General features: G+C 42.4%; 1 protein-coding gene across 2 annotated transcripts in view; it reads right to left on the reverse strand.

Moving 5' to 3' along the window:
* KCNC1 (potassium voltage-gated channel subfamily C member 1) overlaps window positions 1-11,865 on the reverse strand; it is a 165,851-nt gene extending 153,986 nt beyond the window's left edge. For both annotated transcript variants that reach the window (XM_050955813.1, XM_050955812.1), the window contains exon 1: window positions 7,628-11,865. In XM_050955813.1, the coding sequence (XP_050811770.1) occupies window positions 7,628-8,197 (570 nt within the window). In that variant the 5' untranslated portion in view covers window positions 8,198-11,865. The remainder of the gene's footprint in view (window positions 1-7,627) is intronic.
* Between the last annotated feature and the right edge of the window lie 4,353 nt (window positions 11,866-16,218).

Genomic DNA, 16,218 nt, shown 5'->3' on the forward strand with positions numbered 1-16,218 from the left:
TAATTTTTCTAGCGGGAAGGGATTGCTCAGTGGTTTGAGTATTGGCCTGCTAAACCCAGAGTTGTAAATTCAATCCTTGAGGGGGCCACTTAGGGATCTGGGGCAAAAATCAGTACTTGGTCCTGCTAATGAAGGCAGGGGACTGGACTCAATGACCTTTTGGGTCCCTTCTAGTTCTAGGAGATAGGTATATCTCCAATTATTATTATTAAAATTTTACTATGTATGGTCCAATTTGTAACCATCAGTTATATGAATCATACTTTAAAGTGAACATACACTATAAATATATTATAAATAAAAGTTAACCAAACTCATCTCTCTCTTGCCTTCCCTTCCACACACAATGTGACACCACAGAACATCAGTATTTTATGGTCTTTCCTCCAATGAACACCAAAATAGCAAAGGTCAGAGTAAGGGCAAAGAATATTTATAGGGCCCTGGGACATAAGAAGAAAGACTGAAAAAACTAGATGCCAAATCTGACCCAACTGATGTCAGTGGCAGCCCTCCCATTGACTGCAGTGGGACTGGGATTAAGTTTTAGGAGTACTGCAGGATGGTCTGATCTTGGAGTCCTTCCTCCCACTGAAAAGCCATGCACTTTAATGGGAGTTGTGTTTGTGCAAGGTCTATAGGGTCACAACCTCTAGGCTAAATCCAGTAAACTCTTCATAACATGAACAGCCACTAATCACATGAATAGCCCCATAGGATGAATCAGAAGCATAACAATAAATACTAAACTATAAATACGCAGAGCATAGCAGAAGCAGGGGGTGTTTAAAATGGAAACAGGTGGAGGTTTAAAATAACAGTAAAAAGATGGGAAACAGGCAAAGGGAAGAAAATGTCCTTGAATCAGAATTGTCAGGTTGTGCACTAGCTACCCAAAGTAGACATGCAGTCATACCATTGTTATCCTCATCTGTCCTCCCACTTGAGACTTCTTGACTGAAATCAGACTGTAAGCTTTTTGGAGCAGGAACCATGTCTTCCTATGTGTAAATACAGTGCCCAGGAGAATGAGGTCCTGGTTTTGATTGGGTGCTACCATAATATAGATGATTTACAAAAAATAATAATTGAAGTCAGTGGAACAGCTCACATGAGTATATGTGTAAATGAGATGGCTGCCATCTTGACCAATGTACCAGGGTCTTCCAGAACTGAAGGTATGAGCTGCTACAGCTTGAGCTAAAGCTCTTTAGCTGGGGCTACAAAAGAGTCCTGCTCAGTGGATTGGGCATTCAGTGGGACACATAACACACACTCACCAGTGGGTTACATAAGCATTTTCAGGAATGGCTCCCTTGATAGGAGAGAAAAAGGGTGAAAGGGGATATTAAAGAGGAGTATGAAATAATGAATGATAGAAGGGTGATTATCGAAAACCTGTTGTGCACCATGATTTAATCTATGCTGTAATCCAAGAACAAGGGAACCTCTTGTAACATTAAAAGGCAATACTTTTTACAAATCTACAATGCGTTGTACAATATAATAAGCCTGTACCATTTTCTACCAAAGCATGGGCAATGAAAGGTTCAGGAAGTTTAATCACAAGGTTAGACAAGCCCTTCCAGGGGAAAACATACAGGGAGGGACATGGCAGGAAAATAATGTTGTGAGGGTTCCCTTAATGCAGTTTCTTTTAAATTCTTCCAAGGAGGTGTTGTGGCTTGGGTTTGCCATGCTCTGAAGGAGCTACCAGCCACAGCAGCCCTTGGTAACTCTTTTTAAAGAGTATCAGAGGGGTAGCCGTGTTAGTCTGGATCTGTAAAAGCAGCAAAGAGTCCTGTGGCACCTTATAGACTAACAGACGTATTGGAGCATGAGCTTTCGTGGGTGAATACATCCAACCAAGTGGGTATTCACCCATGAAAGCTCATGCTCCAATACGTCCATTAGTCTATAAGGTGCCACAGGACTCTGTTCTTTTTAAAGAGTGGCCTTAGCATGAAAGGTGGCCTACAGGAAAATTAATATAACGAGGCAGAAGCTGAAACTCTGAGGAACCCCCCCTGTAGCTTGGTCTGAAGGATAATGCATTTCTCCCCACCACACTTTGCCCTTGCTTTCCTGGCTTGCCCCTCCCCATGCCCAGATGGATTTCTTCCAGCGAGGGGACAGTTCCCTGGAGGTGGCTGATTCTTCCCTGCTTCTAATTAGGAACAAATCCACACAGAGAGGGTCCCTTGCAAGTGTTGCTTCAAGGGGCCCATTTTTTTTTTTAAATAAAATTAAACCAACTACGTTATAAAGTTACAGTGACTATCCATCCTTCCTTCTAGGATTGCCAACTGTGACTGAGAAGAAATCTCCCTTCTTCCTTCCAGTAGAGCATTGCAGGAGTTGGAAAGGTGTTTATTGTGAGGGCTGTCATCTAACTGTCTTGTGTCTGGCTAGAAGCAGGATGTTGAGCTAGATGGACCAGTGGCTGTTCTAACCTGGCCATTCCTAATTACAAGAAGAAAATGTAAAATGGTTGCAACACACACACTCAATATCCATATGATAATAATTCATTATGCAACTTCATTAAACAAAAAGAAAAGGTCCAAGAGAATACCCTGAGTTTCCCTAAGGGGCCTCCCTGAGTTTCTTTTGGGGGTTTAGAATAGATTCCTCTGGGTCTTCAAATATTTGTGGAAACCAGAGCTAACAAGGGCTCCTAGTGCACCCAGACCCCATGGAGGAAACAGGGCCCGTGCAACCCATTAGGTGACCTAGGCGGTTGCCTAGGGTGCTAGAATTTGCGGGGAGGCATTTTGGATACTTCGGCGGCGACCACAGTGGCCAGATCTTCGGCCGTCCCGGTCGTCGTCGTCATTTATGCGGAGGGACCTGGGGCAGGGGGGCACAGGGTGGCCGCCTGCAGCAAGTAAGGGGGGGGTGCGGCACACAGGGGAACCGCTCCCCGCCCCAGCTCACTCTGCTCCGCCTCCTCCCCTGAGTATGCCGCCTCGCTCTGCTTCTCTCCCACCCATGATGCAGGACAATCACTCACTCTCACCATAAGTTTCCCATAAGCCTCTCCTCCAGCTCACAACTGCTGATTTTCCTCGCTCATCTCTGCTCCCAGGGAGTATTTGTATGAGCCTGGGATTTAGAAGCCAAGTTGCTGAATGCTGCTTTCCATGGAACTCCAGCATAGCTGCACCAGCTTTTATTTAAACCTTTTATTTAAAAGCAACAATAATGTTTATTTGGAAGTAATATAAGAGCCCTCAGCATTGTTAATAAAGAGTTTAAAACAGTTTAAAGCTAGTATGAGCACATGCACACAAACTCTACTAAAAGCTTCAGATGCCCTGACATTGGCTAAGTTAATAACTGTCAGTTTAAAAATAAAAAAAACAGCTTTTTAGGGATGAAGGAAACTGAATCCTGCAGTGCTTGTGTAGGCAAAACTCCCAGTGAAGTCAATGGGGAATTTGCCTGAATAAGGGCTGCGTGTTCAGACACTATACAAGGAAACAACCACTAAAAGGAAAGAGGCAGAGTGCTAGGAAATGGTTTTTAACAATTCATATATAAAGCTGTTTTACAGATGCTTATGAGAGGTCCATGCTCGTTGTTACAATCGTGCTCTCAGAATGCCCAGTAGATCTGAATAGCTTTTGTTTCACATAGTGCCCAGTCCTCAGCTGATGTAAACTGATGTAGTTCCATTGACTTCAATGGAGCTATGCTGATTTACACCAGCTAGGAATCAGACCCTCTAAAGTTGCTATGTAGATTTTTTTTTGCATATACTTACTAGTTTTAGGGTTAGATTTACAAGACATTTGGTTGTATAAAGATGTAGATAGACCCCTACTGGAATTTGCAAAAGTGTATGAACGAGTTAGGGGCCTAACATCCATTGGATTTCATCTAACCTGCTTACGAGCTTTTGTAAATCCCAGTAGGTGTCTGTCTTGTAAGCCCCTAAATATCTTTGTAAATCTGGCCTGTAGAGTCTATTTTTCCAGTGATTATCATTACCCTATCTTCCCACAATCCTACTTCCCCCACCAACCTTCTTAGGCTTAAAAAGAAATGCCAGTTTTCAATCCATAGATTAAACTATTACTGACCAGGCATTTATGTTTTAGCAACACAGACATTTTTGGGGTGTGGAGAGAGGGAATTAAAATGTGCACAGTAGCCAGCCTTGCCAGGAGTAACATGATTTCCCTCCTTTCTACAACTGCACATCCAATCTGAGAACAGACACAGTAACGTGATCAATCATGCATTTCAAATACTGAATCCAAATACTGAATATCCAAACTCTTGCTTACTTTAACAAGTCCTAAACCGTCCCTATACTGAAATATGGCCCTGATTGTGCAAAAAAACTAATAAAAATTTTTTGCAAAAATGACTAGATTTGTGTGTTTTGACTTTTTGTTCATGGATAATTCCTGGAGGAAGTAGCCAAAGCTGATAGATGAAAATTAATAATTGTATCAGATCTTGTTCAGAGAACTGTTATTCTATTTATATATGTCACTATATGTGAGCTATAGGGGTTTTTAATATATACCGAAAATTTCAGTTTGTAAACTGTATTCTTTTTTACTTGAGGGTATTACAAGGTACAGCTATAACAAGGATTTTAATTAAAATTTGTAAGTTTGTACTACCCTGTTAAACATGTAATTTTGGTAAGATATGAAAACATGAAAGCATTTATAAATTTAATAATCATCTTCACCGACACTAACAAATATTATAAGCTCTAATTGGCTTAATTAAATGAAGTAATTTTTTAAAATAACAATTAATTTAAGCATTAGTGTATGACTAAAATATAAGGAATAACTGAAAAAATAGTACAGTTGGTTATGATTCATATGGAACTATATTCATGTGTTTGTTACCTGATTATATTACTGTACTTTGCTATTGACTTCTTTAGCATACTGTCCATATATTAAAGAGGCTATTGATTATTTCACTGCTAATTAGCTATTGTGAGTTTGAGGTATTTTGTGATGTCTGTCATTAAATTATCACAGTATAGATCAACCTCTCTTTAACTCCTTTACACACATAATCATTACATTTTGCTTTTATTAGAAAATAAGTGTCTTTTAATGTCTTCTTAATGGACAGAGTGCATGTGTTGGTAGTGATAGCCTTCATGTAAGTTGTTAAAATGCTTATGTTGTATGTGATTGTAGATCATTAAATGGTTCTGTTATTTAAAATATTAAGTGTATAGTATACACCTTAATTTTGTGTAACAACTAGAATTCATAATTCTCCAGTCTTATCCATAGCAATACCTTAAGGAAAGGACAGATTTAAGGCCAAGTAGCAGTTGAAACAAATGAGGTGTGCACACAGAGAAATGGGTATATAATTATGACTAAATTGTATAATATCTGCAGAATAACATGAATTCCCTTTACACTGGCTCATGGTGATAGTTCTTTTATAAGGGAAAGTCCTATCCCACTGGAATACAAGGTTGTGCAAAGTCTTTTAATGTTGCTCATAAACCTCAGCCTCCAATCTAAATCACATCAGTATTTTCATGACAAAATGTTAGAGATGATTTTACAAACTCTTCTTCATTTGCATCATTTCCATGGGAAACATTGGCAGTTTGGCCTTAAGGCCATGCCACAAAATATGGGGCAGGTGCTCCATTTCTTATTGGGATTCATGTTAGCAGCACATTCCGGACCACCAAAGAAAGTTGTTTCTAAAATCAATGTGTGTTAACACTTTGGTTCATTACAGGCAGCTGACAAAGCCCTTTGAAAGATATCCTCTAGCCTTCCCTCCCCATTTCCATGTTCCCTTGGCAGATGTCAGGAATTTGAAAGCTGCAGCTCAACAGCACTGTCCTTTTATGTTGTGGTAAATATTTCATTAATCCCCATACTATTTAAAGAAGCTCCTTTTAAATGTTAACTTCTTTCTTTCGCAGGAAATCTCAGAAGAATGTGTGAACAAAAATTGTAAAGAATATGCATAGAAACTACCTCAGGCTCTGCCCCATTCATTGAGTGTACAGACGTGGCATCTCAGCATTAGAGACCTTTGCTGAGCCTTCACCATCTGTTCACATATTGATCTACTCTCTCCTTCTATCCCTTTTCATCCACTTATTCCTTCTACAGCCATTTATTTTTCCTCTAGTTTTATCTCATTCCTTAAATCCGCACATGAAACACTGATTATCCTCCCAGACCAATAAACCAGCCATGCCCATTTAGGGCTGGCAAGAATTGTCTTAACGGTGCATTTGTAAGATAGGGACCACCTCAAGTTGAGCTGTCTTCCCATGCACCTATCCATCATCCATTTCTCTCGCTTATCCAGAAAGATACCTGAGGGGCTGATCCTGATGCCACTGAAATCAATGAGTGGTTTACTACTGACTGCAGTAGGGACAGAATCAGTCCCTAGATTAGCATATGAATGAGTGATTATCCTTATACATCACTGCTCAAGAGATACCTGTTTGGAGGAGTCAGTTGACTGTTTCAGAACACGCTCACATCTACCTATGGAGTGGATCAAACCAGTATTTGTTTGCATTAAAACTGCATCCAGGAGGGAGGAGGAACTGTCCTTCAGTATCCAGGCAAGAAACCCATCGAACACGTCCCTTCTCCATGCACCTTGTTCTAATGAATACCTCTCCCTCTCCACATGGAAAGGAAACAGTGGTTAGGTGGCTCAGGGACACTGAACGACTTTTATCAAAGAGTTACAATGGGAAATATTTAACACTGCATGTATAAGGAAATGGTACATGAGAGCTACCTTATAACCAGGAAACTCCCCAAACCTTTCTCTTGCGTTCGCTGCCTTTTTTAATGACTGCTTCTCATGCAGGGGAAATAGTAGCTTAGGTCAGCAAGGAGGATTGAAGGGAGAGCCTCTTTTGATTGGTAGGGTATAATTGTCACCATTTGGATGCATGGTGGTGGGGAGGGAACTCATTCTCAATCCTCTGTGTACCTGCTCTAATGAACCTCTCTCCTGTCTCCATGTGAGAAAGGGCATGGGTCCAGGCACGTGCTCTAGAGTGTAGGTCTCCATGTGCCCACACATGTATGAATGCTCTACATAGCATGTGCCTGCTCTGGAGTGCACATCTCCATGCGCCCATGCATGTGTCTTCTCTAAGCCACATGTGGCAATGCATGTGTGCCTGCTTTAGAGTCCAGGTCTCCATGTAACCATGCATGAGTGCCTCCTCTAGAGTGAATGCAGTGCAGTAGTGCCAAGGGTAATGAAGCTAGCAAAGACTCAGATGTGGAGACTGTCCTAGGAAAGGTGTAAGCATGGTGATTAGGGTATTGATTGTATAATTTACCCTTGTGTATCTGGAGAAATAGCGGTCCGCAAAAAGTGCCCAGATACAGGGCTGCCACCTTCTCCAGAAGCTGCCAGACCTGCCATCTGGGGCCCATGCATGTGTGTCTATTCTAGATTGCATATGTACCTGCTCTAGAGGCCAGGTCTCAAGGTGACCACGCATGTGTGTTTTCTCCAGAGTGAGTGTAGTTCAGTAGTGCTGAGGATAACGAAGTTAGCAAGAAGGACCGAAGTGAGGGGACTGTCCTGGGAAAGACGTAAGCGTGGTGATTAGGGTGCCGATTGTATAGCTTACCCTTGCATATCTGGAGGAATAGGGGTCCTCAAAAAGTGCCCAGATTCGGGGCTGCCACCTTCTCCAAAAGCCCCCGGACCTGCCATCTGGTGAGTCGCTGAGTGCCAGGCGTTTAGTCATCTCCAACTCTTCCTCGCCATCCCCAGAGTCTCCGGTGCCATCTGCATCTCCGTCGTCAGCACTGCTATCCAGTGGTGCCCCACCAAAACTGTCAAGCGCCTCCTCGGCGTCCCGGTGCTGGCGGTAAGTCATCCAGCAGCAGGGCTCCACATCGGTCTCATCAATGCCCCAGAAGGCCAGCTCCTCCTCATACAGAGGCCCACACACATCCGCTGGGCAGTGCAGCTTGCCTGTGCGGTAGTAGTTCAGGATGTGGGCAAAGACGCCCGGGTGCCGGTCGAAAAAGAACTCGTCTGTGCGTGGGTCATAGTCAAAGTGGCTGTGGGCATCGGGCTCAGCGATCCAGGCCAGCCGAGTGCCGGGCAGGGTGCGCAGGGTGCTGCGGTAAGTCTGGTGCCTAGTCCCTCCCACGTTGATCACGATGCGATCGCTCTCGTCGCCCTGGCCCATCTCGTCTCTTATTAGGCATGTCGCAGACTCATGCAAGGAAGCACAGCACACAGCAAGCACATAAGGGGGCGGCTTCTTGACTGCAATCGATACCTAAACTGATAATTTATCCAGCTGGTCAGGAATCACCTAGGCAAAGGGCACCCAACTGGTGTCAGCCCCTTGTGCCTCTTCTTCCAAATGCTACAAGCCCAAGGGCACCCCTGAAAATTAATGCTGGCAGTCCTAAGATTCCTTTTATTTGCAGTTAAAAATTCTTGTGCTGTTGTATTTTAAGCCAGGGTTTGGAGAGGAGAGAACTCCCGCTCCCCAAGAACAGCAGTCGCAAAGGTCTGCCAGGTACCTAGGTATGGTGCAGGGGGAGGTTCTTTCCTTAGTTAGATGTGGCCAAAAAAGAATCCAGGGCTGCACATCTGTTCAAGGAACCTCTTAGTTGGGAAGTGGGCGGGGGCTGATGATGGTGGCAAAAACAAACGGGGGGGGGGAGGGTATAAGGGGATCGCAGACAGACAGACACACAATGAGGGCTGGAGTGGGCGGCTATCGCCCAGCCGTAGCCACAAACCAGATCTATTGATGAAGGCTTGGTTTTTTTTTTTAAATCTCTCTCGACTTTAAGTCCTTCAGAGACAGACAGAAGCGGAGGTAGCTGCCGTTGGGGAGATCAAGAAGCAGCGATCCTGATTGTAACCCCCTCCCCTCAAAAAATCCCCAATTCTTTGCGGGCGAAGGTGAAGCTACCGAAATATAGAAGGAGCAGAAGGGGGACAAAAAATCCCCAACTGCAGATCTTGAATCCAGACAAAAGCGACGGATCCGGCAGGGGATTCCCGCTCGGCTCTCTCCTTGTTGATTCACATCACATTCTGCAGCAGTCCTGCCGGCAGCGGCAGGCGCCCCGGTACCTGCGAGCTGGCTTTGCCTGTCCTTGCTCTGCTGCTGAAGGAGGGATCACACGGAGCGGTGCTTCCCAGGGGCTGCCCGGGCTTAGTGCTGAATGGACAGCGCTGCGCACAGAGCTCCAGCTCCCCGGCTGAGCTTTGGGGGGGCGGGGGGGGGGGGTTGCTGCTATGCAGAAGGTGGAGGGACTGCAAAGGGTGGGGGGGAATAGCAGCGGTGGTAGAGCCCCTTTATTCCTCCATCCGCCGCGGCTCAGGCAGCAGCAGGAGATCCAGCCGGGCTCTCTCACACTGCTGCCTCGGGTGGCTTGTGCTGGTGACGCGGAGATCAGTCCCCAACCCCACGGCCGCCAGCCCTGAGCTCGCAGGTGGTGCTGGAGGCTGGGTGCCAGCAGGGAACTAGCGGCTCAGTCCAGCCAGCCCGGTCTCCGGACACTTCAAGACGGCGCAGGCGCATTTGTCTCTGAATAGAGCAATTCTCCCTGGGTCCTAATGCAGAAGACGAGACTCTCATACACACCTGAAATGCAAACCCGTTGAAATGACAATCACCTCCTCCTCCTCCCTGGTTGGCTTCCCGGTGTGTGGGGGTGTGTGTGTGTGCGCGCGCTCTGGACAGAAAAACAGCAACAGCAAAAAAGCAGCTGTGCAAGATCTGCTGCACAACCCCTGTGTCTATACTCCCGTATGTCCGTGGCTCTTGGTAAAGGTCTAATACGATCATGCAGGGAAACATCTCACGTTATTCAGCTGTTTCTAGCTCTCTTCCCTCTGGAAACCTGAAATTAACAACTTCAGTGGCTGCTGCAGTGGCGGACTGACATTTTTATTCTTCAAGAACCTGGTCCCAGGCAAATCATGTGGGAGGGTTTATTGCTTATTTGTTTGCTTCTGGTTTTGCCTGAGGACACTGAAGTGGAAATCTCCATCTGCTTGGTAAAATATACAGGAAAAAGGTCACATTGCGCCTCCTTCAATGTAATGAATGGTCTGAATCAGCTGGGGTAAGGGGAGTGATGTAGAGTCAGAAAATTGCCTCCCTATAGATTTTGCTGTTGGTAGCAAAATCGGAAATTAGCTACGAATCATTTTGTGTTCCCTCGAAAGCATTTCCTTTTAATTCTGTGGCACAAGTCTAGAAATCGGTGATGGATAAGAGGGAATCCTGCCATAAATTGCTTCCCCTCACCTTTTCTTGTGCCCTGATGCTGGAATAGCAACTTCTGACATATGAAGGTGACCGTGGCAGCAAAATGCTTCCTCTTGCCTTTCCTTCTTCCCTGACATAAGGGCAGCATCTTTTGAGGGCAGAAAGACACCCTCTGCAGAAATGGCTTCTCTCGCCTGTCCTAGGCTATTGTCCAGTGCGGAGCAATTATTGACAAGTGTCCCTCATTGATCAGGGAATTAGGGAATGGTTCTGGAGGAAAAGAACTTTCATTCTCTATTTAGTTTTAAATATGATAAGAATGTCCATTTATTTAAAATAAGATCCTGTTTGGAAAAGATGTTTGGTGAAAAACAAGATGGTACCTAGAGGCCTGTTTGTTTCTCTCTCTCTCTAGTGCTGGCCCACTTCAGAGTCTAAATTGCTCTGAAAAAAAGTTTCCATCCGGTAAAATTGCTACGTGACAGTCATGTACATCATTTAGAAAGGTGAAGCATTGAATAGCAAGGAAATGAAGCTAAGGAACTCACCAATCTTACACTGCCCACGTAATAAACATAAATACATTGTGCCTTTTCCCCCCATATCTTGCATCTTTGTGCAATCATTTACAAATGCAAGTGAAGTGGGTGTAAAATATTAACATTCCAATTTGCTTGTTGATTAGGCCCAACTATTATATAAACTAGTAATTGCTCAGCATCATGTAATGGTTTTTCATGGAGGACATGTGGTGGGGGCAGATGTACATCCCACACACTGTACCGAGGTCTTCTCATCGCTATATTAACAGGACTGGCCTTTGCCAGGATTCTTGATTCAAGGGGATATAGAGCTGGTCTATGCTACAAAGTTAGATCAGCTTAACTACATCTCAGGGCTGTGAAAAATTTCGTGCCCTGAGCAATGTAATTAAGCCAACCTAAGCCCTGGTGGAGACACTGCTAGATCCACGGTGTAGCAGGACTCTGCCCTTCAGCACTTCAGTGGCAGAGCTGCAGCTGTGCTGATATAGTATTTCTAGTGTAATTATGTTGTTTCGTATGTCTCCTCCCACCCCCCCAGGACAATCTATTGGATGCTTGTAATTATTATTATTAAATAGTTTGTGTGTATGGATCCTTTAGTCTTGTCTATTTTGAAAGATATATGTTGATGACATAAAGATAATGGCTGCGATTTGCAAAGCAGACTATTAACTGGGATATGGGCACCTGCTCCTTTGAAAATCCCAGTCAATATACCAAAGAGATTTTCTCTAAATTATTCCAGTAGGGCCCATTCATATGTGGAGAGGGACAGAAATGTAGGTAAGTTACCAATTTTTAACAAAGTTAATTGGAATGATCCAGGTTATTATAGCCCTGTAAGCCTGACATTGATCCCAGGCAAGATAATGAAATGGCTGATATGGGATTCGGTTAATAAGGAATTAAAGGAGGGTAATGTAATTAATGCAAATCAACACAGGTTTATGGAAAACAGATCCTGTCAAATTAATGATATCTCTTTTTGATGAGTTTACAAGTTTGGCTGATAAAGGTAATAATGTTGACATAATAACTTTGACTGCTGTACAGCATTTCATGTAACATTTTGATTAAAACTTGGCTGATATAAAATTAACATGGCACACAGTAAATGTATTATAAGCTAGCTAACTGATAGGTCCCAAATTGTAATTGTAAGTGGGGAATTGTCATTAAGCAGGTGTGTTTCCAACGAGGTGCGACAGGCATCAGTTCTTAGCCGAATGCCATTTAACATTTTTATCAATGACCTGGAATAAAACATAAAATCATCACTGATAAAGTTTGCAGAGCACCCAAATATTGGGGGACTGGTCAATACTGACGAAAACAGGTCACTAATTCAGAACAATCAGGACCTCTTGGTAAACTGGGTGCAAGCAAACAATATGCATTTAAATATAGCTAAAGATAAATGTATTCATCTAGGAACAAAAAATATAGGCCATACTTACAGGTTGGGATGCTCTATCCTCAGAAGCAGTGACTCTGAAAAAGATTTGGGGGTCATGGTGGATAATCAACTGAACATGAACTCCCAGTGCAAAACTGGCCAAAAGGGATGCAATCCTGGGATGCATAAACACATGAATCTCAAGTAAGAATAGAGAGATTATTTTACCTCTGTGTTTGGCACTGGTATGACTGCTACTGGAATACTATCCAGTTCTGTTGCCCACAATTCATGAAGGATGTTGATAAATTGCAGATGGTTCAGAGAAGAGCCATGAGAATGGTTAAAGAATTAAAAAACATTATAGTGACTGAGCTCTTTGATTCTATTTAGTTAGCTTAACAAAGAGAAGGTTAAGGGGTGACTTGATTAATCTATAAATACCTACACAGCGAACAAATATTTAATGACTCTTCAATCTAGCAGAAAAAGGCATAACATGATCTAATGACTGGAAGTTGAAGCTAGACAAATTCAGACTGGAAATGAGTGACATTAGTTAACCATTGGAACAATTTTCCATCACTGAGAATTTTTAAATCAGGATTGGATGTTTTTTCCTAAAATATATACTCTAGGAATTAAGTTTGGTGGCCTCAGTAATACAGAAGGTCAGACTAGGTGATCACAAGGGGCCTTCTGGCATTGGAATCTATGAACCTGTGCACTGACAGAAGAATAGACCTCAAATTACCCTCAGTAATATGCTTCAGAACATGACTGTTAAATGCTTAAGGCTTCATACACAAACCAGTTCAAATCTACTTCATGACATTCAGGGCTCATTACAGCTCCAAGCATGCTGAACTCATGTCATCTTTCCACTTATTGTGACTGGTGCCTATTTTAAACTTTCTGTTTAATGGGATTTTTCAGAGTAAAATTGGAGACTGTCCATCTCTGACTTCATTTAGTAGATACTTTTCACAGCTTAGTTTGACTTAATGGATATTTCACCCTATATTTTGTATCTCTGAGACAACCACAGATTGTTTTTATTTTTTTTATTTTTTTAAATATTAAGCTTCATATTGGATTGACTGGCAAATAGTTGGGACTATGCTCAGAACTCATGGAATAACCGGTCCTCTGCCTGCAGAGGTGATTACCCAGCATAATTTAATGTACTTGAGGTAATATATTATTTTAATGGTTTGTGAATATGGATGGTGCTGGCAAGCCATAATACTTTCATTTGAAATACCTTGCCCAGTAGGTGTAATTTTTATTGTGATAACATCTCCTGGGTCAAACCCTCAGATGCTATAATTCAGATTACTTCAGTGGAGTTATGTAGTTTCCACCAGCTGAAAATCTACCCCACTGTTTGCAGAGAAGTTAACGGAGATGATGCCTGGTGGAAATGGTTGTCTCCTTTGAGGCTTTCTAATGACCCATTCACAACAAGCTGCTGTGAACACGTAGAATGAAACACACAGGAGAAATCATTAGAAACATGAGATTTTCCATAACTGGATCAGACCGCTGGTCTGGTTCAGAGTTGGTCTTGAGGCCAAGAACATATCAAGATTCAAAAAGAGGTTGGACATCTATATGGATAACAAGAATTTCCAAATTTCCACTATTCATTTATTGCAAACAAAAACTCTACAAGTGACATTATACCTCATGCTTCAGGATTAAGCTAATCTCTAACTATTAGAGATCAGATGAGACCTAATGTGGGGAGGCAAGTGAACTTACAGATGCCTACTGCAGGGTTCTTACCCCTTCCTCTGAAGCATCTGGTGCTGATCACTGTCAGAGACAGGATACCAGAATGGATGGACCTTGGGTCTGATCCAGTATGGCAATTCCTATACTCCTATATCCATCTAGCCAAGTGTCCAGCCACCGACAGTGGCCAGACCTTACTGCTTCAGAGGAAGAAACTCTACAGGAAGCAGTTATGGGATAACTTGAGAATAAACAGAGATTGCTTAGCTTCTTGGGCAAGAACATGTTTCCTTCTCTTGCTTGTACAGTACACTGTCAGTGCTTAACAATGAATAAATAATAATCACTTCTCGTTATTGCAAACAAGGGATAAAGTGCTTCACCATAACTCTGAGAGATTAACTTTGATGAACAAATCATCATTTTATTACATGTTGATGTAGGGTGTGGAGGTGTCATAGTAAAATATGGCTAGTAAAATGTGTGAGAAAACTGTTGACAATTCAATTATTTATGAATTGCAGTTGCACAGTCAATGAAGAATTTTAATGGACCAGATCCTGAGCTGGTATAGGTCTGTCTAGCTCCATTGACTTATCCACAAAATTATTAGAAATTATCTTATAGAATTTACATTTACCTGACATATATATTGAACCAGATCCTCAGATGGTGTAAACTGGCAGAGTTCCATTTCAGTAAAGCTACTAGAGTGTTTGAAACTCTAAGCTTTCAAGTTATAAAAGCATGCTAGATTCAGGATAAATTGCTGAGTGCTGAAGAATAGCCACCTTATCACCTTATTAAAAATACAAAGACCAAGAGGCAAATCAGGAAATCATTTCTTAAGGACCAATTCTTAGGTTCTTATGTTTCCTGCTCACATAAAAGCATGTGGAATAAAAGAAAATAATGAAAAACTCTGCACTGATTTTGGCACGCTGTGGTTGGGCCACATTCATTCTATTAGTAATAATAATATAATAATCCAAGGGATAAGTGGGAATGGATTGAACTCAGGGCCTGAAAAAGTTACGGAGGCTGGGGAACCTGTGAGGAAAACCTGCTCCAAAAATGAGGCTCTCTGGCAAAGATGGTCCTTTCTGGCCCACCCTCAGTAATGGCAGCACTCCTGGTCTTGATCTATTGACTCTGTTAGTACATGTTCTCTGTGATTCCTCTGATGGAGATCACATTGTGCAGAGGAAAAATCATTGATGCTAATACCCTGCTTTATAAATCATGGAAGAAAGGGAACATATTACTCAGAATGGCTGTTTGACTTCTAACCCCTGCCTTGCCATGTCACTTTGTTCCACATAACCCATAGATTTCATGGTGTTTTGGTAGAGGACAGAGTTGATTATGGAATGAGAAGAGGGACATTTTGTGTCCCCTGTCATGTCACCCTCCATTTTCTCCTTGGCATCTTGCAGGAATGGGAAGAAGCTTAGCACCAGGACTTCAGAAATTATCTGAAAGGATATGTTGAGACACACACAATTTGGTTACAATTGCTTCCATGGACTCTGGCAGAGGAAGTCATGCTTAGGTGACCTGCAAGAATTTTTTGAAAATACTGCTGCTATAATAAATAAGGGAATCTCAGTGAATATGATACATTTATATTTTCAAAATGCATTTGCCAAGATTCCACATCAGAGATTAACGGGTGAGAAAAAGAGTTGTGGAATGCAAAGCAAAATAGCTGCTGGATATGAAACACTCTCAGGAATAATGTAAAAGTGTAGTTATAAGTGGAACGTGTTCAATATAGACTATTTGTGTATGTTATTTTGATGCAGGTGTTGGGAAGAGATCCTTAAAGTTGAAGATTAATATTTCTTCCTCCTCTAACTTTGTGAAGAGGCAAGATCATATAACGAAGAATGTAGGCCATACTTACACAAGGTGGTACTCTAGCCTGGAAACTAGAGACTCAACAAAAGAATATGGGGATCATGGTAGATAATCAGCTGAGCATGAGCTCCCAGGAAGATACTGTGGCCAAAAAGACTCATGAAATCCTGGGATGTATAACCAGAAGAATCTGGAGTAGGAGTACAGAGGTTATTTTACTGTTCTATTTGGCACTGGTGTGACTGCTGCTGGTATACTGTGTCCTGTTCTAGTGCCCATAATTCAAGAAGCAGGTTGATTAAAATGGACAGAGTTCAGAGATGAGCCACGAGAATGATTAAAGGATTAGAAAACATGCCTTATTGTGATAGATTAAAAGAACTCCATCTATTTATCTTAACAAAGAGAAATTTAAGGTGTGATTTGATTAGTTT

Source organism: Gopherus flavomarginatus, chromosome 5 (assembly GCF_025201925.1).
Source record: "Gopherus flavomarginatus isolate rGopFla2 chromosome 5, rGopFla2.mat.asm, whole genome shotgun sequence".
NCBI classification, from domain to species: domain Eukaryota; kingdom Metazoa; phylum Chordata; order Testudines; family Testudinidae; genus Gopherus; species Gopherus flavomarginatus.